This window comes from Aegilops tauschii, chromosome 4 (genome assembly GCF_002575655.3).
Source record: "Aegilops tauschii subsp. strangulata cultivar AL8/78 chromosome 4, Aet v6.0, whole genome shotgun sequence".
NCBI classification, from domain to species: domain Eukaryota; kingdom Viridiplantae; phylum Streptophyta; class Magnoliopsida; order Poales; family Poaceae; genus Aegilops; species Aegilops tauschii.
This window is the reverse complement of record NC_053038.3, coordinates 83,261,656-83,287,394: the sequence shown is the minus strand read 5'-3', so window position 1 is coordinate 83,287,394 and position 25,739 is coordinate 83,261,656. Positions and strand designations below refer to the sequence as shown.

At 44.0% G+C, this 25,739-nt stretch overlaps 1 protein-coding gene across 1 annotated transcript; it reads left to right on the top strand.

The window, feature by feature from the left end:
- Positions 1 to 2,423: 2,423 nt before the first annotated feature.
- LOC109756436 (F-box protein At4g22280) lies at positions 2,424 to 5,762 on the top strand. The gene is made up of 4 exons (XM_020315271.4): positions 2,424 to 3,703; positions 4,017 to 4,178; positions 4,277 to 4,430; positions 5,374 to 5,762. Exons 1-4 carry the CDS (start codon positions 2,807 to 2,809, stop codon positions 5,424 to 5,426), a joined length of 1,266 nt encoding a protein of 421 aa, XP_020170860.1. The 5' UTR covers positions 2,424 to 2,806; the 3' UTR covers positions 5,427 to 5,762.
- Positions 5,763 to 25,739: the final 19,977 nt, after the last annotated feature.

The window sequence follows — 25,739 nt, the reverse complement described above, 5'->3', positions numbered from 1 at the left end:
GTCCCCCTCTTAAGCCATAAAACTCGCCTGCTCCCAACGAGATCGTGCATGAGGTGCGGTTGGATTGTCCAAAACATATTGATGAGAATCCCATAATGGGCGCGCATGATCTCTGTTTTGACAAGACGTGCCAATGAAGGCTAAGCCTCGAAACACGAAGCGAGGAGCGTGAAAATAGTTCGAAGTGTTGAAAAGTCGAGTGTGACGCTTCGTCAGAAGAGTTGTTAGTAAAGGCATTGTTTCTGTTTGGACGTCGTGCTTTCTTGGCTAAGGGTTGTATTCATTATGCAGAGTCGGACACTATCCCTTTATGCAGGAGGCCTAATGACACTATCCCTTTATGCAGGAGGCCTAATTAAAAATATCCAGAAGGAGGAACCCGCCTTGCAATGCCGAAGACAATCCGCGTGCCGAACACGTCGTCATCGAAAACTGGTTCAGGGGCTACTGAGGGGGTCTTGGATTAGGGGGTCCTCGGGTGTCCAGTCTATTCGATATGGGCCGGACTGATGGGCTGTGAAGACAAAGCAGAAGATTATCCCCCGTGTCCGGATAGGACTCCTATGTGCGTGGACGGCAAGTTTGGTGTCTGGGTGTACTGTTTCCTTTCTCTGCAAACCGACTCTGAACAATCCTAGGTCTCTCCGGTGTGTATATAAACCGGAGGGTTTAGTCTGTAGAGGCTATCAGAAGATTCATAGGCTAGACAGCTAGGGTTTAGCCATTACGATCTCGAGGTAGATCAACTCTTGTAACCGTTATACACATCGAATATAATCAAGCATGACGTAGGGTTTTACCTCCTTTAAGAGGGCCCGAACCTGGGTAAACACCGTGTCCCTATTGTCCCTTGTTACCATCAATCCTCAGACACACAGCTTGGGACCCCCTACCCGAGATCTGCCGGTTTTGACACTGACACTCGCCGGTGGGCGTGTGATGATGGACGAGCACAGAATGGTGGCGTTGTCTGGCGTCGTGGTGGCGTCAACGATAGCTAGACCGGGCAAGGTACATGCAACAATACATCACTGAAGATGGATTGGTGGCAGGTGGCTGCGGCGGCCTCATACCCGGCAGGCGTCCTGGTTGAGGAGTGCGCCGGACTGGTGGGTGCCCCATACCCGGCAGGCGTCCTGGTTGGGATCTCAGGTCTTAGATGTTAGGTTTGGCTGCGAGGTCTGTTTGGTATTAGGCCCAGACTATCAGCATCCCTACATCAACTGGATAGGAGTAGCGACAGATATTGCCTAGACAGTGGCTTTAGTCTTACTGTTGTACTCCCTCCGTCCCAAAATAAGTGACTCAAGTTTGTACTAACTTTGTAAAATAAGTGACTCAAGTTTGTACTAACTTTGTACTAAAGTTAGCACAAACTTGAGTCACTTATTTTGGGACGGAGATAAAGTTAGTACAAACTTGAGTCACTTATTTTGGGACGGAGGGAGTATGACTTTGTACGGTCTTGTGTGAATAATTAATAAAGTGACTGCATGCATCGTCCAGATGCAGACGCCGGGGGTCCTCCTCCATTAAAAAAACAACTTAGGCATGCTACTAACTACTAAGACCAACAAGCACCTTTTGCAGCTCTAGTTGTTGCTGCCCAAGAGATAAGGTCATAAAGGTTGCGTATTCATGATAAGTATAGCACCAATGGTTCATTAAGCCCAAATGACGCTCATGTTTAGCTTTAGATGTTCGCTCCAATATGTTACGTGGATGTTATGTAACAGTCCAATAGGAAAAAAATCCCTTCAATTCTAGCTTCACCAAATGATCGAATGACTACCTTTCCAATTTTAAACAAATGCAATTTTTAACATTTTCATTGTCGAAATTAATCAAATACTCCCTCTATAAAGAAATATAAGAGTGCCTTCTCCCACAGGTAATCTAAGGGTACATATACAGATTACAGAAACACTGTACTAGTGAAATATGTTAGTAGTTACTTACGCCCAAGGTCATAACTGCAAACATTCTGTTCAATGCTAATGTGATCCCGGGGTACTCCATGGGTACCAAGAATCTTTACAATTTGTTGAATTAATTTTTACAATTTGATGAATTGTTCCGTCTTCTTTGCAGCATTTGATTTCAACTATCTTGAGATGCTTTGATATCAAGAACCGTGGCCTTGGGTTGTAGCATTTTTCTGTTTCAGTCACAAACTCTTCCTGTAGAAAACAAAAGAACATTTTACTCAAATTAATCGGAAGCAAATGCTAATAATTTTAAAGACAAAATCTATTATATGTTTACAAGTTTAAAAAAAATGTTCATGATTTCATAAAATTGAGAGTGATAGTGTATCTTGGTGGTGCAGCAAAATGTGATCCTTTTCCTAGTGTATATGTATAGCGATTGTTGGATTTAAATTTTCAGTGTTAGGTAAAATGCGTATTACACTCGCCTCCTTTTAATCCCGTGAGACCGGGACCCCGCAAGCAAACCAAGCTAGCTTCTCACTCGAAGGTCCTGCGAATCTTCCATGTCGCACACGCATTTCTCCAACTCCTCAACCCGGATGGTCTCCATGGCGCTCAATTGCTCGTATCAGTAGCGACCTTCGCGTCGTTGGTCGGCCTCTGTACGTTGAGCATCGCGTCGTCGCTCGTATCAGTTGCCATTCTATTCTTCCACCCTCGGCTCCGGCGGGAAAACTGCCGGCGGCGAGGTGCGGCGGTGACCCCGGCGGTTCCTGCTTCTGTCTCCGCTCTTTGCCACCACCCACGCCGGCATTCCTTGATCGTGTCTTGTACGGCTGTGCCGCAGCTTCGACGCCCGCCACCTGTTTGACGGAATGCCTCCGCCGCAAGAGGGCAAGAGGGCCGCTCTGGCCTGCGGCGGGGACGTCATCGGCGCCCTTCCAGACGATCTCCTGCAGCACGTCCTCTCCTTCCTCCCGGCGCAGCAGGCCGTGCGGACCTGCGTGCTCGCCCGGCGCTGGCGCGGCCTCTGGAAATCCGTCGCAGGCCTGCGCATCACCGGTGGCCAGGAGTCGGAGGTGACGTTCGTCCAGGAGCTCCGCGAGTTTGTGAACCACCTTCTGCTCCTTCGCTGTCGAGCGCAAATCGACACGTGTGAGCTCAGGTTCGCTGTGGTCTCCGACGACGACGTGCCCCGTGTGAGCCTCTGGATCCGGCACATTATACTCTGCCAAGTTCGGCTGCTCCGGCTAGATATCTCTCGGGACGGCTATGGTGTTTACTTTTATGTAGACAACCTGCCTCTTGCCTCTCAGCATTTGACGAGGCTAGAGCTTATTGACACAGGGTTAAATGACAGCTTTCTTGATTTTGCCGGCTGTCCGGCGCTGGAAGATCTGGTAATCATCAATGGCTGTTTCGTCCATGTCAGGACGATCTCTTCAACGTCTCTAAAACGCCTGGCCATCGCTGATAGCAGTTTCAATCAGCATGCCCGTACTCGTATTTATGCTCCAAGTCTCGTTTCTCTACGACTAGAGGACAATTGGGACAGGACTCCTGTGCTTGAGAGCATGCCGTCGTTGAAGGCTGCATTCGTCAGATTTATCAAGGAATCTGTGGACAGGTGTTTTTATTCCGACTCTTGGGACTGCCACAATGAGGACTGTCAAGGTTGTTATGATCTACAGGCTGTTAATTCTCATGACTCGGTGCTTCTCAAAGGTTTATCAGAGGCTGAGAATTTGACATTGATAGATGAACATGACACGGTATGTATGTTTTAACCCCCATTTACTTTTGCGGTTCTATTATATATCTGTTGCAATATCTATAACCATCTAGATGATGTTTAGACTGTCTTAAACCGTCTAGTTTAGCGGTCCTATTATATATATCTGTTGCAATATCTATAACCATCTAAATTTATGCTTAGACAGTCATAAACAATGCAACCAGCTAGTAGAGCTTTTACATTATTCCCCATGCTTAAAACAATCATCGTGTAATCTCGAGAGAAAAAAAAACAATCATCATCTTCGCAGTGACGATTAATTTGTTCTCTCTGGTTTGCAATTTCTGCAGTTTATTTTCAGAAGGGATTTGATATGGTGCCCTACATTTAGTAAGTTAAAGACTTTGTTACTCAATGAATACTGGTGCGTGCCCGACGACTTCCACGCACTAGCTTGTATTCTTGAACACTCACCATTTCTGGAGTTTCTCACTCTTCATTTCTTTTCCAAGGTATATATACTTTGTCAAAATGGGAATTGTTTAGTTTGCACTGTAAAACTACACTATCTGTTATCTGACCGGTTTCGGTTCAATCTTTTTGCCTGCAGGGACCTAATCATAAAGTGGAAATTAAAGGAGGTTACAATGCAGTGGAGAGCTCAGCTGCAATATCAAAACACCTTAAGGCAGTCGAAGTCAAATGTAACTCTGTTAATGCGGAAGTTCTCAAAATTTTGAAGTTCCTTGGTACACTTAACATATGTAAGCTAACTATCAACAGTCATCACTCTTTCTACATTTCTGCAGTTTGCCTTCATTTACGGGGATGAAAGAAAACAGTGAAGAGACTCCTAGGTCACTAGAAAAAGTGAATGTTATACCAAATCTTTTGAGTAATGAGAAGCCTGCTCTGCATTTGGTGGGTGGAAAAAAACTCAATGTGCTGTTTGAAGTGTTAACTACAGTGCTGTTTAGATTGAAATGCATTGCAGAAATGGTAGCACGGCATGTTGACTTTGTTGAAAAATTCTTTTTTTTTTTTGACTATACACAGTAGGGCAAAACCCCACTGCAATTTTTATTAATCTAAAAAAGTAAAGTCCCAGAAAGGAACCAAAGTACAAAAGGCTTGAGATAAGCCAAAGAGGAAGCCAAAAAAAGGAGAAAAGAAAAAACTAACAACTAAGAACTAGGATTACAGAACAAGATTATCCAGCCAAAAACAGTATGCTCCAGCATAGCTCTTTTTAACTCTGAATCTGAGAAGAGAGAGCTCCTCCATGAAGATGGCTGACTTTTGTTGAACAATTCTGACTTTTGTGGCTCCTATTCCAGTTGCAATTCAGTTTGTTTGCTTGTTGACTTACAATGTTAACATTATGGTCTATAATTATTTGCTAGGGCCATCTGATTCTTCATAATTAGACAGATTGTCGGAAAATCCTGTCATGAGTATTTATTGTTAAACGATGGGATGCCATTGCTAGAAAGCTATTCCCAACAATTAATCAAGATCTCAACTCTAACCAGATGTTGATATGTGCAAACTTTTGGGTAATTAGATTATTCTGCAGTTTGTATGTGAAAATATGAAAAATTATGGACTGAATCTTGTGGCCCATTGTTTACTTGTCAAGGAGCTGAAATTCCTTGTTTCCCAAATGGCACCCCCCCGCGAACTTCTCATCCTTCCATATTTGTACAGGTTTCGAGGGAGAGAAGGCCTTGGCTGAAGACATATGGCCTTTTTCATCTTAATTAATGTATTAAGGAACGAATGCAGTTTGCAGCAGTGACGAGGATGCGACCTTTTGTCGGAAATTCATGTTGGTTCAACTCAGTGGAGCAGCTTAGAAAAAGTACTGAGATGTTGAGCTCATCTAGCTGAACCAGGTTTACCGTGGCCATGTACTATTTTTTTAATCGCCTTCCCTTGACTGATTTATCTTGCTGAAGATGTATTCTCACTTCTGTTGTTCTGATAATGTGTCACAACCTAGTGCCATATCTCACAGTATTTGTTAATGTATTTATTGTTCATATTACAATATTTTATTCCACTAATGAAACTCTCCAAATTCAAATGATCTGAAACATTTTCTGACAAGGCCCTGGGCTTGTCAGAGTTTGATTCAAATGAAACAAAAAATACATGGTTATGAACAAAACTGTTATGTGCGAAGTATATACAAATGAGTTGATTTTGAATTGCCGGGATTCATAGCAAGCAAGCAAAACCACTCTTGGGGCTAACCCATGATCCACCCGCTGTATGCAATGAAGGGTGAGCACCAATAATAGGGCGAGAGTGATGAGAAGCCTACGGGAGTGGAGCAAGGCCAACTTTGCTCATGTTACACGGGACATTGAGCGGCTCCGTGGGGAATTAGCAGATTTGCAAACGGACAACGCGAACCGTGCTGCTATCCGGCAAAAAATGAGTGAACTGGATGAACTACTCTATCGTGAGGAAATGCTATGGCTGCAATGGTCACGCATCACTTGGTTGAAGGAAGGCGAGCGGAATACTAGCTACCTCCATCGCCGAGCGGTTTGGAGAGCGCGGCGCAATTATATCCAGCGTTTACGCAAGAATGATGGGACTTGGAGTGATGGTCCTTCTGATATGGAGCGCATGGCATGCTCGTATTTTAAAGAAGTTTACACTAAAGATTCAACTTTAAATCCTCAGGTGTTATTGGACAGTATTACTCCCAAGGTGACCAAGGAGATGAATACTGCCTTGTGTGCTCCTTTTTCTGAAAAGGAGGTCTCTCATGCACTATTTCAAATAGGTCCTCTCAAGGCACCAGGTACGGACGGGTTCCCTGCACGGTTTTATCAGCACAACTGGGCAGTCCTTAAATCTGAAATTATTGCCGCTTTTTTGGATTTTTTTGTGACTAGAATTATGCCCGAGGGCGTAAATGACACCTCTATCGTCTTAATCCCAAAGGTTCCACACCCCAAGGAACTTAAGGATTTTAGACCAATAAGTCTTTGCAACGTGGTTTATAAGATTGTGTCGAAGTGCATGGTGAACCGATCATGACCATTTCTTGTGGAGCTTATTTTAGAGAATCAGAGTGCCTTTGTTACAGGGCGTCTTATCTCTGATAATTCTATTATTGCTTTCGAGTGCATCGATTTTATTCAGTCTCTAAAAAATAATGATCCTGCTTATTGTGCATACAAGCTAGACTTATCCAAGGCTTATGACCGTGTTGATTGGGATTTTTTGGAAAAAGCCTTAGCCAAGTGGGGTTTCTCGACATCATGGATTACGCGTATAATGGCTTGTGTCACATCGGTGAAACATTCGGTCAAGTTTAATGGGAAGTTATTGGAGTCCTTCAGACCGACTCGTGGGCTCCGTCAGGTGATCCTTTATCACCTTTTTTGTTCTTGTTTGTTGTTGATGCTTTATCTGCCCTAATCACTAGAGCTAAACTGGAGGGTGGGTTCGAAGGAGTCCAGATCTGTCGAAGGGCGCCAGTTATTTCACATTTGTTGTTTGCAGATGATTCCTTGTTATTCTTTAAGGCTTCCGTACAACACGCAGCGATTGTCAAAGGTTTGTTGAGCACTTATACAACTTCTACTGGACAACTTATTAATCCATCGAAGTGTTCCATCATGTTTTCTGATAATTGTGCACCAACGGTCACGGAGGAAGTAAAGAGATTGTTGGAAATAAAGACAGAAGTATTTGAGCCGAAATATCTAGGCTTGCCGTTTCCCGAAGGAAAAATGCATAAAGGGAGATTTGAGATGCTTCAGTCTAGTATGAGGAAGAGGTTGATGGATTGGAGTGAACAATATATGTCTTCTGGTAATAAGGAGATTTTGATTAAGTCAGTGGCGCAAGCTATACCCAGTTCTGTCATGAGTGTTTTTCGATTACCAATGTCAGTATGTGACGAGCTAACCCGACTGATGCGTTAATATTGGTGGGGTGTTGAGAATGGCAAGAAGAAGATGGCGTGGTTAAAGTGGGAGAAAATGACACTGCTGAAATCAAAAGGCGGCATGGGGTTCAGAGACATGCACTACTGGAATTTGCTTATTTGCCGTCTGCTGGCAGACGGCAAAGAAGATCTTTGCCGTCAGCTTGAAAAAAACAGACGGCAAAGAACTGGCTGATGGCAAAGAATGTCTTTGCCATCAGCCAATTCTTTGCCGTCTGCTGGCGGACGGCAAAGAGAGAGGCGGGCCCCACTAACGAGCTGCTTAGAAAAAACCTAACGGCCCCTCCTCTTTGCCGTCTGCTAGCGGACGGCAAAGAAAGTGGCCAACCTAACGTCCGTTACCTAGGCTCTTTGCCGTCTGCTAGCAGACGGCAAAGAGCCGTGACCTAACTAAAAAGCGGCCAGCGCCCGCGCCCCACCCCTCTCTCTGTCCGCTCTCTCTCTCTCTCGTGCCCGAGCCGCCGCCGCTCCTCACCCGCGCCGCCTCCGTGCCCGAGCGGCGGCCGCCCCGCGCCACCCCCGTCGCCGGCCGCCCCGCTCCGCCCCCGCCCCCGCACCCGCACCCGCACTCGCATCTCCTCTCTGCTCCCCCGCGCCCTAGGGTTAGCCACCGCCGCCGCCGCCACCGCCACCGACCTTATTCCGGCGAGCTCCTGCGGCCATGGTCGGTGCGCAGCACGCTACCGAGCTCACCCCACCCTGCTGCGTCAATTCCTCCAGCCAGATCCGTCCCCCCCCCCTCGAACGCTGGCGCCCAACCCACCCCACGCTCGCGCGCCCGACCAGATGAGGTGTCTGGCTGCCCCCGCGACTCTCTCCTCCCTGCCGCTCCTTCTCCCACGCCCCTCCTGCTGCTTCTTCTTTGCCTCGCTGCTGTTCTTCTTCTTCCTCCTCCTCGCTGCTGTTCTTCTTCTTCCTTCCCCAGCTGCTGCTCAGTTTTCTGCTGCTCCTCCTCCTCTCAACCTCTCCTCTTCCTGAACCTGCTGCTCCTCCTCTCAACGCCCTACTGCTGCATCTCCTTTGCCAAGTCCCCACGCCGCTTCTACTTCTCTCTACGTCCAATTCTGCCTTTCTTCTCTGAATCTAAACTGCTGCCGCTTCTCTTCTCTCTTTACTTTTTGCAAATTTCTGAAAACTGTTATGTGAATCTGGTGTACTGTTCTGCACACATTATTGGTGCCCTTGTGTGTTTTATGGTCTGGTATAATTTCAATGCACTTGTGTAAAACTATACAATATTCAGTTTCTAGTGTCTGAAACTCTGAATCCTTGTGTCTATTATTGTTGCACTGATTTTTGTCAACGTGAATTGGCTAGTGTGTCGCGAGCCCAACAGTATTGTGTCTTGTGTAATCCAAATCATATGCATTTTGTGTGTGTGACTAATTGTCAGCTAGTTGCTTTTAAAAATTCTTATTGTTTCTTGTGAATTTTGTGTTACTTTGTGTACAAGTGAGATGCAAGAAATTTAATTTTCATTCTATGTGATAGCTATGTACCAGTGACGTGTGTATGTGATGTTAAACAGTTGCATTATGTCCATAATCTTGTTCCTTCCCTGTGACTCATACTTGCTAGTTATATATACATATATGTGTTTCAGTCTTGTTAATTCCCTTGGTTGAAGATGCTGGCTGTGTAGTTTCTAATTTCTCAAGCCTAATAAAAATACCAAAAAGACAGAGTAAAGACAATCTTCATCTCCCTTTGCTTCTTCGTCATTTTCTTTGTTGATGATCTTAGTTAGTCTAGTTTAATATTCTGTTTTTATCACTCAAAATTGTGTGTTCTAGCTTTAGTCTTGCACCTTCGCGGTCGCCTAGTCCCTGAGGAGAACACGACACTCGCAGTTTGGGTGTGAAAACCCTGTTGTATTTACAAACAATCACATTGCTCTATTGTAGCCTAGTTCGTTTCTATGCTGCTGGTTGTGAAACCAAACTAGGTGGGTGGGTGTGTGATGAGGTTTGGTTTAGTGCTTGATGCCACCGGACTGTAGGCTCTTGTGTAGGACTACTTGTTATATAACTCTGGTTCCTGATGAGGTCATGTATATACTAGGCTAGTTGCACTTTGGTTCTATCTATTTCAAATCATATTTGGTCCTGTATGTATGTATGTATGATGCATGTGTGCTTCGATTTGGAGCAGCAGTAGGACGACGACGAGAGGACGAGTACCTCGACGGCGACGACAACCAGGAGGATGAACCCACCCACAAGGGCGCCGACGCCGGCCATCAGAACGACAACTCTTCGTCGTGCACCACCTCAGGCTGCGGCGGCTACAGGTAATTTTTTTGGGTTGCCTCTGTTTCAATCGTATGGATCCACTGCATGCTTGGTACTACCTGCAATCTGCCTTTCAAGTAGATCCAATCAACATCCAAGTTCTGAAAATTCAGTTTAGAATTCTATGCAATTCCATCAGTAGAGAGAGGGAGAAAAGGGGTCCATGGTCTAAACCTACACATCATCTGCAATGCAATCGAGAGAGAGGCATCAGCTGAGTGTGGATGAATTTCCTGAACCTAATAGGCAATGCCAACTTGTTTCTTGAGCGACATGCTTCCTGGTAGGTAAACTCAAGAAGGTTCCGTTAGTGTTGGTAGTCTGCACTTGTGTTATTCAAGAGGTTGTATTATTTTGAGAAGGCAAGAGGCTGTATTTATAGTATGTTTCATACATCCTACAATATGTACAGCTTCCCATCTCGATTATTTTCAGGATTGCGATCCTTTTGACATATTTAATTTTCCTATAATCATTGGGACTGGGCATGGGTTTGAGCTCTCTGTTTTGCACACTGGTTTTAGCTCATTTACGCTGCCTAAATTCTGCTTTACTTCCAAACGCAACGCACTAATTAGTGCATGTACAGGGTTAGTGAAGGAAAGATGAAGAAAAACAAGGAAGAGGAGGAAAAGAAGGAATAGGAAGAAGAAGAAGAAGAAGAGGTTCTTCTTCTTCTTTTCTTCTTCTTCTAATTTCTTACTCCCATTTTTGCAGGTTTGATTCACTTCATGGAAGGGCAGAATGCTACTGTTTAGATGTTTGATGTTTGATGTATTGGATGTTTGTGAAACTATGTATATATGAATTGGATGTATGATGTTTGATGTTTGATGAAGATGGTGAAACTATGTTTGATGTATGATGTTTGAAACTATGTGATTCTGAATATTTATATATATGTGTGTTTGAATTTCTGTGAAAATGGATTGATATAACAATAAACAGAAAAAAAACAGGGGCTATAGAAGTTTGCCATCTGCTAGCAGACGGCAAAGAGGTCACAGCGGCGGATGGCAAAGGCCGGATGCTCTTTGCCGTCAGCGGCGGACGGCAAAGGCTACCGTTAGCCGCCTAACGGACTAACAACGAATTTATTGCCGTCGGCTTTCTTTGCCGTCTGCCGCTGATGGCAAAGGCCCCTTTGCCGTCCGCTTCAGAAAGCAGACGGCAAAGAAGCTCTTTACCGTAGCCTACTTTGCCGGAGCCTTTTGCCGTCCGCCATCCTTGCCTTTGCCGTCTGCCGTGGCAGACGGCAAAGTAGCTGATTCCTGTAGTGATGAGAGCATTTAACCAAGCTTTGTTGGCTAAGCAGGCTTGGCGTTTAATTGATTCCCCGGATAGTTCGTGTGCCCGCCTTCTAAAGACCAAGTATTTGTTGGGGAACGTAGCATGCAATTTCAAAAAAATTCCTACGATCACACAAGATCTATCTAGGAGATGCATAGCAACGAGAGGGGGAGAGTGTGTCCACGTACCCTCGTAGACCGAAAGCGGAAGTGTTATGTAAACGCGGTTGATGTAGTCGAACGTCTTCGCGATCCAACCGATCAAGTACCAAACGTACGACACCTCCGAGTTCAGCACACGTTCAGCTCGATGACGTCCCTCGAACTCTTGATCCAGCAGAGGGTCGAGGGAGAGTTTCGTCAGCACAACGGCGTGGTAACGGTGATGGTGATGTGATCCGCGCAGGGCTTCGCCTAAGCACTACGTGAATATGACCGAAGGAGTAAACCGTGAAGAGAGACGCCGCACACGGCTTGGAACAATTGGTGTGTCTCCAAGGGGTGCCCTACCCACGTATATAAAGGAGGGTAGGAGGAGGCCGGCCTCCAAGGGGGCACGCCAAGGGGGGGAGTCCTACTAGGACTCCACTCCTAGTAGGAATTCCCCCCCCCCCGCTTTTCCTTTCTCATCGGAGGGGGGAAAGGAAGGAGAGGGAGAGGGAGAGGGAAAGGGGGCCGCGCCCCCTCCTCCTTGTCCTATTCGGACTCCCTTGGAGGGGGGCGCGCGCCACCCCTTGCGGGCTCCCCTCTCTCTCCACTAAGGCCCATGTAGGCCCAATACTTCCCCGGGGGGTTCCGGTAACCCCTCGGTACTCCGATAAATATCCTAAACGTCCCGAAACCATTCTGGTGTCAAAATACTATCATCCAATATATCAATCTTTACCTCTCAAACATTTTGAGACTCCTCGTCATGTCCGTGATCTCATCCGGGACTCCGAACAAACTTCGGTCACCAAAACACATACCTCATAATACAAATCGTCATCGAACGTTAAGCGTGCGGACCCTACGGGTTCGAGAACTATGTAGACATGACCGAGACACCTCTCTGGTCAATAAACAATAGCGAAACCTGGATGCTCATATTGGCTCCCACATATTCTACGAAGATCTTTATCGGTCGAACCGTTATGACAACATACATTATTCCCTTTGTCATCGGTATGTTACTTGCCCGAGATTCGATCGTCGGTATCATCATGCCTAGTTCAATCTCATTACCGGCAAGTCTCTTTACTTGTTCCGTAATGCATCATCCCGCAACTAACTCATTAGTCACATTGCTTGCAAGGCTTATAGTGATGTGCATTACCGAGAGGGCCTAGAGATACCTCTCCGATACTCAGAGTGACAAATCCTAATCTCGATCTATGCCAACCCAACAAACACCTTCGGAGACACCTGTAGAGCATCTTTATAATCACCCAGTTACGTTGTGACGTTTGATAGCACACAAGGTGTTCCTCCGGTATTCGGGAGTTGCATAATCTTATAGTCAGAGGAATATGTATAAGTTATGAAGAAAGCAATAGCAATAAAACTTAATGATCATTATGCTAAGCTAACGGATGGTTCTTGTCCATCACATCATTCTCTAATGATGTGATCCCGTTCATCAAATGACAACACATGTCTATGGTGAGGAAAATTAACCATCTTTGATTAACGAGCTAGTCAAGTAGAGGCATACTAGGGACACTCTGTTCTTTCTATGTATTCACACATGTACTAAGTTTCCGGTTAATACAATTCTAGCATGAATAATAAACATTTATCATGATATAAGGAAATATAAATAACAACTTTATTACTGCCTCTAGGGCATATTTCCTTCAGTCTCCCACTTGCACTAGAGTCAATAATCTGGATTACATAGTATGATTCTAACACCCATGGAGTCTTGGTGTTGATCATGTATTGCTCGTGGAAGAGGCTTAGTCAACAGTTTTGCAACATTCAGATCCGTATGTATTTTGCAAATCTCTATGTCTCCCTCTTTGACTTGATCGCGGATGGAATTGAAGCGTCTCTTGATGTGTTTGGTTCTGTTGTAAAATCTGGATTCCTTAGCCAAGGCAATTGCTCTAGTATTGTCACAAAATATTTTCATTGGACCCGATGCACTAGGTATTACACCTAGATCGGATATGAACTCCTTCATCCAGACTCCTTCATTTGCTGCTTCCGAAGCAGCTATGTACTCCACTTCACACGTAGATCCCGCCATGACGCTCTGCTTGGAACTTCACCAACTGACAGCTCCACCATCAATATAAATACGTATCCGTTTTGTGACTTAGAGTCATCCGGATCAGTTTCAAAGCTTGCATCGACATAACCATTTACAACAAGCTCTTTGTCACCTCCATAAACGAGAAACATATCCTTAGTCCTTTTCAGGTACTTCAGGATGTTCTTGACCGCTATCTAGTGATCCACTCCTGGATTACTTTGGTACCTCCCTGCTATACTTATAGCAAGGCACACATCAGGTCTGGTACACAACATAGCATACATGATAGAACCTAAGGCTGAAGCATAGGGAACGACTTTCATTATCTATCTATCTATCTTCTGCAGTGGTCGGGCATTGAGTCTGACTCAACTTTACACCTTGTAACACAGGCAAGAACCCTTTCTTTGACTGATCCATTTTGAACTTCTTCAAAACTTTATCAAGGTATGCGCTTTGTGAAAGTCCAATTAGGCGTCTTGATCTATCTCTATAGATCTTGATGCCTAATATATAAGCAGCTTCATCGAGGTCTTTCATTGAAAAATTCTTATTCAAGTATCCTTTTATGCTATCCAGAAATTCTGTATTATTTCCAATCAACAATATGTCATCCACATATAATATTAGAAATGCTATAGAGCTCCCACTCACTTTCTTGTAAATACAGGCTTCTCAAAAGTCTGTATAAAACCATATGCTTTGATCACACTATCAAAGTGTATATTCCAACTCCGAGATGCTTGCACTAGTCCATAAACGGATCGCTGGAGCTTGCACACTTTGTTAGCACCTTTCGGATCGACAAAACCTTCTGGTTGCATCATATACAACCCTTCTTTAAGAAATCCATTAAGGAATGCAGTTTTGACATCCATTTGCCAAATTTTATAATCATAAAATGTGGCAATTGCTAACATGAATCAGACAGACTTAAGCATTGCTATGGGTTAGAAGGTCTCATCATAGTCAACTCCTTGAACTTGTCGAAAACCTTTCGCAACAAGTCGAGCTTTGTAGACAGTAACATTACCGTCAACGTCAGTCTTCTTCTTGAAGATCCATTTATTCTCTATGGCTTGCCGATCATCGGGCAAGTCAACCAAAGTCCACACTTTGTTCTCATACATGGATCCCATCTCAGATTTCATGGCCTCAAGCCATTTCGCGGAATCTGGGCTCATCATCGCTTCCTCATAGTTCGTAGGTTCGTCATGGTCTAGTAACATGACTTCTAGAACAGGATTACCGTACCACTCTGGTGCGGACCGTACTCTGGTTGAACTACGAGGTTCGGTAGTAATTTGATCTGAAGTTTCATGATCATCATCATTAGCTTCCTCACTAATTGGTGTAGGAATCACTGGAACTGACTTCTGTGATGAACTACTTTCCAATTCGGGAGAAGGTACAATTACCTCATCAAGTTCTACTTTCCTACCACTCACTTCTTTCAAGAGAAACTCCTTCTCTAGAAAGGATCCATTCTTAGCAATGAATATCTTGCCTTCGGATTTGTGATAGAAGGTGTACCCAACAGTTTTCTTTTGGGTATCCTATGAAGACACATTTTTCTGATTTGGGTTCGAGCTTATCAGGCTGAAGCCTTTTCACATCAGCATCGCAACCCCAAACTTTAAGAAACGACAGCTTAGGTTTCTTGCCAAACAACAGTTCATACGATGTCGTCTCAATGGATTTAGACGGTGCCCTATTTAAAGTGAATGCAGCTGTCTCTAATGCATAACCCCAAAACGATAGTGGTAAACCGGTAAGAGACATCATAGGTCGCACCATATCTAATAAAGTACGGTTACAACGTTCGGACACACCATTACGCTGTGGTGTTCCAGGTGGCGTGAGTTGTGAAACTATTCCACTAGGCTTTGAGAGGAGATGGTGATGTTGAAGATGTTGATGGAGATTGCCCTCCCCAAGTTGGGAGAGTTGATGGTGATGATGATGACGATGATTTCCCCCTCCGGGAGGGAAGTTCCCCCAGCGGAATCGCTGTGTCGGAGGGCAAAAGTGCTCCTGCCAAAGTTCCGCCTCGAGATGGCGGCGCTCCGCCCGAAAGTCCTCTCCTTATTTTTTTCTAGGTTAAAATGACTTATATACCAGAAGGTGGGCACCGGAGGTGGGCCTGGGTGAGCACAACCCACCGGGGCATGCCTGGGCTCCCTGGTGCGCCCAGTTGGGTTGTGCCCACCTGATGGCCCCCCTCTGGTACTTATTGGCTCCAATATTCCTCAATATTCCATAAAAAATCTCTGTAAAGTTTCAGCTTGTTTGGAGTTGTGCAGAATAGGTGGCCTGACGTAGCTTTTCCAGGTCCAGATTTCCAGGTGCCGGAATTCTCCCTCTTTGTGTGTACCTTGCATATTATGAGAGAAAAGGCATTAGAATTACCCCAAAAAGAATTATTATGCATAAAAACATCATAAATAACAGTAGGAAAACATGATGCAAAATGGACGTACCAACTCCCCCAAGCTTAGACCTCGCTTGTCCTCAAGCGAAAACCGAAATCGAAAAACATGTCCACATGCTTAGAGAGAGAGAGAGAGGTGTCGATAAAAACAAAATACTGACATAGAAGCATCATGTAGATTATTATGACAGCAACGAAATTAAACATAAAACTTTTATCATAGAACTTTTATCATAGACTTCTCATGTATAAGTAACAATTCATCACACAATTGAAGTATAAAGCATAAACTCTATTAGAAACCAACAAACTATGTTCTCAGTCAACTTTGCAACTACAATTCATCATCTTTTCAGGAAGGGTCACGTATCGGAGCCTTTAGGCAAGTTCACATACTCAACCATCATATAGTCTTTTATGATTGCTAACACTCACTGCATACACATGAGCAAAACGTTTCAACCGGACACATAGAAAGATAGGGGCTTATAGTTTTGCCTCCCAACGTACTCACCTCAAGGGTGATGTCAACAATAATAACTTATGCCAACCATATTCAACTGGACATATGTGCCTAGATCTTTCCTCACCACATGATGCTTGCCAAATGAGAAAAATAAAAAGGAATAGAGAGAAAACTTTGACTCTTTGCATAAAAGTATAAGATAGTCCTTTCGTAGAGGGAAGCAGAGGTTGCCATGCGCTTATTTGTTTGTATGCTCAACCCCTTAGTGCAAAAGAAAGTCACGTTGTATTGCCCCTTGTGATGGCAACCTTTATTATGCCGTCTGTCTCTTTTATTCTTCACCATCACAAGTTCGTACAACGCTCAATTTTCTCTTACACTAAATGATCTCACACTTTTAGAAGCAATTTTTATTGCCTTATTGCACCGATGACAACTTACTTGAGGGATCTTTCTCAATCCATAGGTAGGTATGGTGGACTCTTGAAAATAATATTTGGGTTTAAGGGTTTTTGGATGCACAAGTAGTATCTCTACTTAGTGCGGAATTTTTGGCTAGCAAATATAGGGGGCAAGCACCACATGTTGAAGGATCTATGACAATATAACTTCTATGTGAATATGAACGTACATAAATCATTACAGTGCCTTCCTTGTCCAACATCAACAATTTTGGCATATAATATTTTGATGGGGGCTCACAATCACAAAAGATTTCTAGGATAGTGTATTTATATGTGAATCTTCTCTTCCCTTATTAATTCTTTCATGAGTTGCATCATTGACCAACACTAGTGCAGGAGACTGCTACCGCGACACTACGATCAGAGACCCTTTGCCGAAACTGTGTGCGATGCAATAATCGCAAACGGTGGTGTAAAAAACCCGTCAAAGAAGGTGCAAAACGTTTGCGATGATGGATGCATGAAACACGGTTAAGATTTTAGTTGCGTGTGCGATGCACGACATACGGTTAATCCATTCAAACTGTCTGCGACGAGGCAGAACAACAGAAACGGGCAGCCATAACAATGTGTGTGCGATGCAGGACACACGATTAATCCATTCACACTGTTTTGCGATGAGGTAGAACAATAGAAACGGGCAGCCATATCAATGTGTGTGCGATATACGGCATACGGTTAACTCGGACGAATTGTTTTTGATTAGGGAACACAATAGAAACGGTTCAACTTAACAAGATGTGTGTGATATGCAGCATACAGTTCACATGGATGAACTGTTTGCGATGAGCCAAAAGAACAAAAACGAGTCGTGTAAACAAGATGTGTGTGATACGGGCAAATAGCCGACTCGGATGAACTGTTTGCGATGAGAAATTACAACACAGGCAGTCAATACAGTTACTTCGTGTGTGATTCTGTGTGTACAAAAAACTTAAAAAAATGCAAACTAGTTGCTTGCGGTGGCTAGGAGTATCGCACACGATGCGGCTGCGAGTACTCGTGTGCGATGATTAGTATATTACACATACGTTTCCTTATGTGAACATGTGTGTGAATTTGCAATATGGGCAGTTAATATGCAAATTCCTTGTGGACATCGGGCACACGCTTAAACTCAATGAACTGTGTACGATACTAATACTTTCCATGAAAATTTATGAACTTGGGTAACGGCATTTGAGTAACATATATATAGTGGTTACACTATTCGAGAAAAGGAGGATCTTCCCAACACGGTTTTGACAACCATATGGTCCATATCTACATACTTAACATAGTAACAACTATCACATTTTAAGAGGCTAAGGGCCAACAACCATATGGTCCATATCTACATACTTAACATATATAGTAACAGCTAGCACATTTTAAGAGGCTGAGGGCCAATTACCACAACTATCCACTGAAATCAGCTTGATCACGGCGACTCGGCATCTCGTCAATGAAAAGGAAGAGCCCTCCTGTGCCTTGGTAGAGCAGGAGTAGAACTGTGTCTCCAATTTTCCAATATGGATGCATTGCCACGAGAAGCGAGAACTTGTTAATTTGAATGGTTCCATTTTTGCGGAAAATGCAGTACCTTGCAATCACTTTGGCGTTATTAGCAGGCACAAGTGTAATTCGACCACACCGGGAAATCGATCCAGGAACGGCTACAGGGGGCAATTTCTGTTGACATGTAGACTAAAAAACAATTGTAACATATCATTGAAGATATATATAGTTTATGAACATCAACATTAAAATAAGACTTTTTACCGGCGCTTTGTGCACACAATTGGTCTTGTTCAGTGTGTGCACCATAGGTCTAATTAATCCCATCCAAAATCCGGCGTTCATACGCTGTGCTATCTCTGTCAGATTATCAACAAAGTTATGACATGCTTCAAGTCCTTCCAGTGAAATTTGGTACGCTTAGTAACATACAGATCGTTCACTATGCATCCAACATATCCTGTTTAAAAGGTGGAAAGGTATTATTTATTCAGAACACGGCAGAAGAATATATAGTGCGCATAAATTGGTAAACATAATTTGTTACTGCCTAGGAACAGAGTCAGAATATGATATCACAATTGGTTGCTTAAATAGTGATCAATTGGTTGCTTAAATAGTAATATGACAGCATGGAGAAAGTTGAAAGGACACTAACCTCGATCAGACTTTGATCGGCTGATGACGTTGGGGAAGTATCCATGTTAATTAGACCAGGCTGTGGTGCACGCACTAGAATTTTATTGCCAGCTTTCAGTTCATAACAATTAGACATTTTTCTCCAAAGGTCCGCATTAAAATAGGAGTGACCATCTTTATCAAGTTTTATGCTAACCGTCATTGTAAATCCATATTGCGTTGTCAATATGACATCCTGGGAGTCATCAGCAAAGTAAAGCCCAAGATTTCCTTCTACTCCTGTTCTTGCAAAGAAAGGGATGTACTACTTGAAATGAAAATTAAGATCGTAAATTAGATATATTGAAATAACCGAGCAAGATGCAAATATGGGAGTAACTGATAGAACATATCCATATATAGATGCAAGCAAAGTACAAAAATATAGAATGAAAAATAGATAATGTAACAAAGATTTGATGCAAATATATAGATAATATAGGAACAGACGGTATATGTTCACAAATTCAGGCCATGCCGATCGTGGTAGGTTGAGATTGAACATACCGAGCGCTCCCTGAAGTCATACGGAATGGTGAGATAGAACTTCGTTTCCGACTGGCCACGACCACAGTTGCCCGATTTGTGCTCGCACTGTGCACACATGAATGAACACCCACGAATCAGCTAGAACAAAAATGATTCCATGACGATTTCCGCCGGTTGATTAACAGCGACGGACGGACTGCGATAAGAGATGAGTGAATATTTTGCTAATTAAGTTGATTACCTTCTCCATGAGAAAAATCCCCAGCCCAATCCTGCAGAAAACCCCAGTCGACCAGAGTCTAGAATGTCGGTGCAGATAGGCGGTGGAAAGCGGTGGAGGCGAAATCCGGTGCCGTTTGGAGCGCGACCTACGCCCGCCGCCAACAGCCGTCGAGCTTAGGGTGCAGAGTCGCGGAGGAGTCCGCGGCGAGTGAGTGGGGATGTAGTGGGCGAGGTTTTTTTTTCCTTTTGCATGTGTGAGTGAACACACATAGTTCACAGAGGCGACAGAGATGAATCGTGTGCGATAGTAAATCACCGAGATTGAATGGGAATCCAAATTTCCTTTGTCCTTCATCCATGAGTTTTTTTCTACGATGAACATAAACACTGCTAATCACCGTGTTCAAATTCGACACTTTTCCGGGTTCATTTACAATATTAGGGGATTATGTGCATTTTGTAGGCATTAATGCACGTAATTCAAATTCAAACAATTGGTGCATGAAAGGGTGCACAAGAATGGTCTGGAAAAACCATACTCGTGGTATTTAGTAATTTCTCAAGCCCTTTAAAAGGAATGGGCAGAGATTTCAATGGAATGCATGGCAATAGTCAACCACAAACGCGTCATTTACTGGGTTATCAACTATAGAACAATGAAATATGTGCTTGAAAAACATGACGATTGGCATGGTGCCATGGTATGGCCTCACCGTACCGTGGTTAAAAGCTGAGAAGGTTTGATTTATGTCGTCATGCACGACCTTCATAAATCGAACCATCACCGAGGAAGTTCAATTCTTTCAAGAGGGAAATCACCAAGATTGAAGGGGAATCCAAATTTCCGTCCTAGTTTTTCATTCTGTTTTTTCCAATGATCAACATACCGCCTCAAATGAAACGTGTTCAAATTTGACATTTTTCCGAATTCATTTACCATATTTAGGGGATTGTGTGCATTTTCTAGGCATTAATTATGCACATAATTCAAATTCGAACAATCGGTGCATGAAAAGGTGCACAAGAACGGTCTAGAAAACCATGCTCGTGCTATACAAAAAATGAAACACATGGTTGGAAAACATAACGCCTGGTGTGGTGCCATGGTATGGCCTCACCATGCCCTGGTAAAAATTGGAGAATGTTTTCCTTATGTCGTGATGCGCGCCTTTCATAAAACGAACCATCATCCGAGGAAGTTTCATGGTTTCAAGGGGGAAATCACCAAGATTGAAAGGGGATTCGAATTTCCTTTGTCCTTTGTCCACGAGTTTTTTTCTATGATGAGCATACAACCTGCAAATCACCGTGTTCAAATTTGGCACTTTTTCGGGTTCATTTGCCATATTTAGGGGATTATGTGCATTTCCTAGGCATTAATGCGCATAATTCAAGTTCAAACAATCGATGCATGAACGGGTCCACAAGAACGGCCTAGAAAACCATGCTCGTGCCATTTAGTAAATTCTTCATGCCTTTTACAAGGAATGGACATATATTTTGATGAAATGTGTGGCAATAGTCAACCACAAATGTTTGTTTGTTGGGTTTTCAACTATAGAAAAAATGAAATAAATGCTTAAAAAACATGACGCCTGGCATGGTATGACCTCACCATGCCTTGGGAAAAATTTGAGAAGGTTTGGCTTATGTTGTCATGCACGCCCTTCATAAATCGAACCATCAACGAGGAAGTTCCATGCTTTTTTTTGAATATTTACTGTGAGGCAAAGCCCCACAGCCCTTTATTAAAGAAAGCACAACTGTACAAACAAATTACAGACTATACAAGGAAAAAAGAAAAGAGTCTACCTATGGCTAAACATCCCTACCTGCTTTACAACAAGGAATCAACCCAAGCCAAGAGTTTTGGTTTAATACAATCCTTCACCCTATGAGCAAGCAAAGAAATATCATGGATGGATTTACACTTCCAAGCACTGAAAGTAGCTCTCTCAGCTCTGAAGGTTCTGCCATTTCTTAAAATCCAAATATTCCAGGCTGCAGTTAGCACAACTTCAAAGAAGAAAGGGTGCCTGAAGCTGGACCTAGCATGCATGATACATTGCAGTATATCTGAGCCTCCAGACCAATCAATGCCCAAGTAACTCCAGACTCTACAGCTGAAGGTGCAGTTAAAAAACAGATGGATTCTATCCTCATACACCAGCTCACTGCAAATGAGACAGAGATTGTCATCCTGGCTTGAGCGCCAGTGTCTCCTAACCAGCATATCCTTGGTGTTTATTCTGTCAAAGAATAACAACCACCCGAACACCTTGATCTTCGTAGTGCACCTACTCTGCCACAACCATTTGCAAGGTTGTATTGTAGGTAGGTGTGAGTGCATGATCGTGTAGAAACTTTTGGCAGTGTATCCTCCTGATTTACCAGGCCATATCCAAACATCAGGTATAGTGGGGTCTCTGTCTAACTTCATGATCCAACCTTCCATCATGTGTAGCTCAGCAGCAGCCTCATGAGAAAGAGGCAAATAAAACATAGAGAAGAGATCCTGGGATTGAAGAAATTCGTGCACTGAGATCTTATCATTGTTGACAAATGAAAACAACCTAGGCAATCTCCAACATAGGGGTCTAGCAGAGCCCCCAATGTGCCAAGAATCTGTCCAGAATAGAGCAGAATCACCCATGTTGAAGAAGTTCCATGCTTTCGAAAGGGAAATCCTCAAGATTGAAGGGGATCCAAATTTTCTTCGTTCTTTGCCCTGGAGTTTTTTTTCTATGACGAACATACACCCTGCAAATCACCGTGTTCAAATTTGGCATTTTTCTAGGCTCATTTACCATATTCAGGGGATTATGTGCATTTTCTAGGCATTTAGCGCATATAAATCTAATCCAGCTACAGGTGCACGGGTGTGATGTGAGGGACGTGGATTGCCGTTCGATCGCGGCACATCCAACGGTGCACACGCGCGGCTGGGGTTCCGGCCAATCATAACGCAACACACAATAGGCTCAGCGCACACAGTTTCCGGAAGCGACGGAGATGAACCGTGTGCGATAATGAACGAGCAAAATTGTAAGGGAAGCCAAATTTCTGTTGTCGTTTGTGGTTGAGCTATTGAATACCACCACATTGTACGGCTGCCCGGCCCCTCCGTCCCAGAGCTCTCTCCAGGCGTCGTCCATGGCACGACGACACACAGTAACTAGTAAGGAAGCGATGGCATCCCACCGCGCCGCGTTCCTCGCCACCCGCGACCGCACACATGGTAAGGAAGCGATGGCATCTCGCCGCGCCGAGTTCATCGCCGGCGGCGGCCAGACAGTTACATGGGCGGACTTTGAGGCTGCCATGGCCGAATGGGTGGTGGATCTAGAGGCGGCCAAAGCCGCACAGAAGGAGCGGAAAAGGCAGAAAGCAGTCAAGAAAAGAGAGTCCCTCCGCCGCAAGAAAAAAGAGGCCGCACGCCATGGTGAGGAGAGCTTGACGGAGATCGAAGCACGGTGGGCTGCCGCCTACAAGGCCGGGAAGGAGAACGCCGACGTCTGGCCAGCATGCCCTGATGGCAGCATGTGAGAAGTAGTTTAAGTTTGTAGTATTATAGCAAATTACCAGTAGTACTTTCTTTTTTCTCGCACACGAGTATTTTACGCGCTTCGCCTGCGTTGTGTGTTCCCCCCGCCCAAGTTTCAAATTTCGCACCGAAATTTTCATTAGGCGCACGATTTCAGAATTTATTCCTCCAACCAAATCCCCTTCCCCTCAGTATCCCCCTCCCTTACGCCTCCCCCTACCGACATCTCAAACCGCCGCCGCCGCAACCACAGGTTCAACCACATCTACGTTCTGCTCGGATCCAGTCAGGTAACCCACCAATCTCTATCATGTCCCTGGCCTGATTGCTTAAATGGCGCATGCAAAACATCCTCATGCCTCCAAATCCCCCCCGCCGGGAGCTGATGGCGGTCCATGGTGCGATGGCCGCTGTGCATGTTGACCCGGAGGAACACGCCTTCGCCACCGCCGCCGACATGGTGCAGGCTCTAGCCCAGATGAAGTCCCCCAGCGACTACCCCCAGGACTTAACAGGTAAGATCTGACCAGCTAAATTTTACCAATACCACTTGCAACGGCTATGATTTGTACGGTTGATGTATTAAGCATGTTCGTGCCTTGTTTATTTCAGTACTACACACCGTGTGATGTTCAAATATTACCGTGTCCAGCTCAATTTCACCAATAGCAGCAACAAACTTACAATACATGACTCAGGATATCACCAGTGATGCTGCCCATTTGCTATTTTTAGTGGATCCTAACCCTGTTGCACTTAACATGCCTGTCCATGTACTTACGCAGGGTCATAACGGCCGATGCTTTTGTTTGCCGTCGAGGTGAGCTGCATCCCATGTCTTACAGTATTTCACATAATTTGTGCAATTGCAGTTTAACTTCTACCCATTTACTGGTTGCCTGTAGGTACACATGTCATTGGCACTGATCCACGCTTCGACCCGGAGGAACAACCCGCCTCCATCCTCGCTGACTTTGGGCGAGCTCTGGCCAAGATGAAGTGCCCCAACAACTACCTCTCAGGACTTACCAAGTATGTACTCACCAGTTCAATCTTACCAATACCAGTTGCAATTAATGGCTATGTTCTGTATGGTCGATGTATTAAGCATGTTCTAGTAAACATGCCTAACACGTTTTTGCCACTTCCCCTACCTTTTTATAGACATCTGGGCCATTCTCTGCTCTGGCAGCACCTGCCTTGTGATGTTTAACTATGCCAATTGCATTTTTATCAATACTGGTTTCAATGTCTATTAAGCCCGTTGCAATTAACAGTTGAATCCATTTTTAAACAGTTGCATTTCAATGGCTACAACTTACAAAACATGACTTAGGATGTTGTTAAGCCTGTTGCAATTAACAGTTGTATCCATTTTTTAATCTGTCCATTTGCTACCATGCTACCCTCCGCAATGAAGATATACTAGAGATGCTTCCCCCTTTGCTTTTTTTGTGGATGCTAACCCTGTTGTACTTAACATGCTTGTCCATGTACTTACGCAGGGTCATAATGGCCGATGCTATTGTTTGCCATCAAGGTTAGCTGCATCCCATGTCTTACAGTATTTCACATCATTTGTGCAATTGCAGTTTAACTTCTACCATTTACTGGTTGCTTATAGGTACACATGTCAGTGGCACTAATCCACGCTTCGACCTGGAGGAACAGCTCGCCTCTGCCGCCACTGACTTCGGGTAGGCTCTGGCCAAGATGAAGTGCCCCAGCAACTACCTCTCAGGACTTACCAAGTATGTACCCACCAGTCCAATCTTACCAATACCAGTTGCAATTAATGGCTATGTTTTGTACTGTCGATGTATTAAGCATGTTGTAGTAAACATGCCTAACACGTTTGAGCTATTTTCCCTACCTTTTTATAGACAACTGGGCCATTATCTGCTCTGGCAGCACCTGCCCTTTGATGTTTAACTTTGCCAATTGCATTTTTATCAGTACCGGTTTCAATGGCCATTAAGCATGTTGCAATTAACAGTTGTATCCATTTTTAAAGAGTTGTATTTCAATGGCTACAAACTTACAAAACATGAATTAGGATGTTGTTAAGCCTATTGCAATTAACAGTTGTATCCATTTTTAATCCGTCCCTTTGCTACCGTGCTACTCTTCCGTAATGAAAATATCACTACAGATGCTGCCGTTTTATTACCATTTGCTATTTTTGGTGGATGTTAACCATGTTGTAGTTAACATTGGCTTTCCATGTACTTACATAGGGCTACAATGGGCGATGCTGTTGTTTGCCGTTGAGGTTAGCTGCATCCCATGTCTTATACACCATCTATTCCTAAATAAAAGTATTTTTAGAGATTGCAATATAGACTACATAAGGAGCAAAATGAGTGAATCTAGATTCTAATCTAAACTACATCTATAATTCTATATACATCCGTATGTTGTTCATATTGAAATCTCAAAAAAATACTAGTACTTAGGAACATAGGTAGTTGTATTTTACATCATTTGTGCAATCTC

Excerpts from the sequence above, each read along its gene's own strand:
- LOC109756436 (XM_020315271.4), top strand. The coding sequence starts at position 2,807 with ATGCCTCCGCCGCAAGAGGGCAAGAGGGCCGCTCTGGCCTGCGGCGGG. Across the intron at positions 4,179-4,276 it reads CTCTTCATTTCTTTTCCAAG|GGACCTAATCATAAAGTGGA; the intron begins GTATATATACTT and ends TTTTGCCTGCAG. Across the intron at positions 4,431-5,373 it reads CCTTGGTACACTTAACATAT|GTTTCGAGGGAGAGAAGGCC; the intron begins GTAAGCTAACTA and ends ATATTTGTACAG.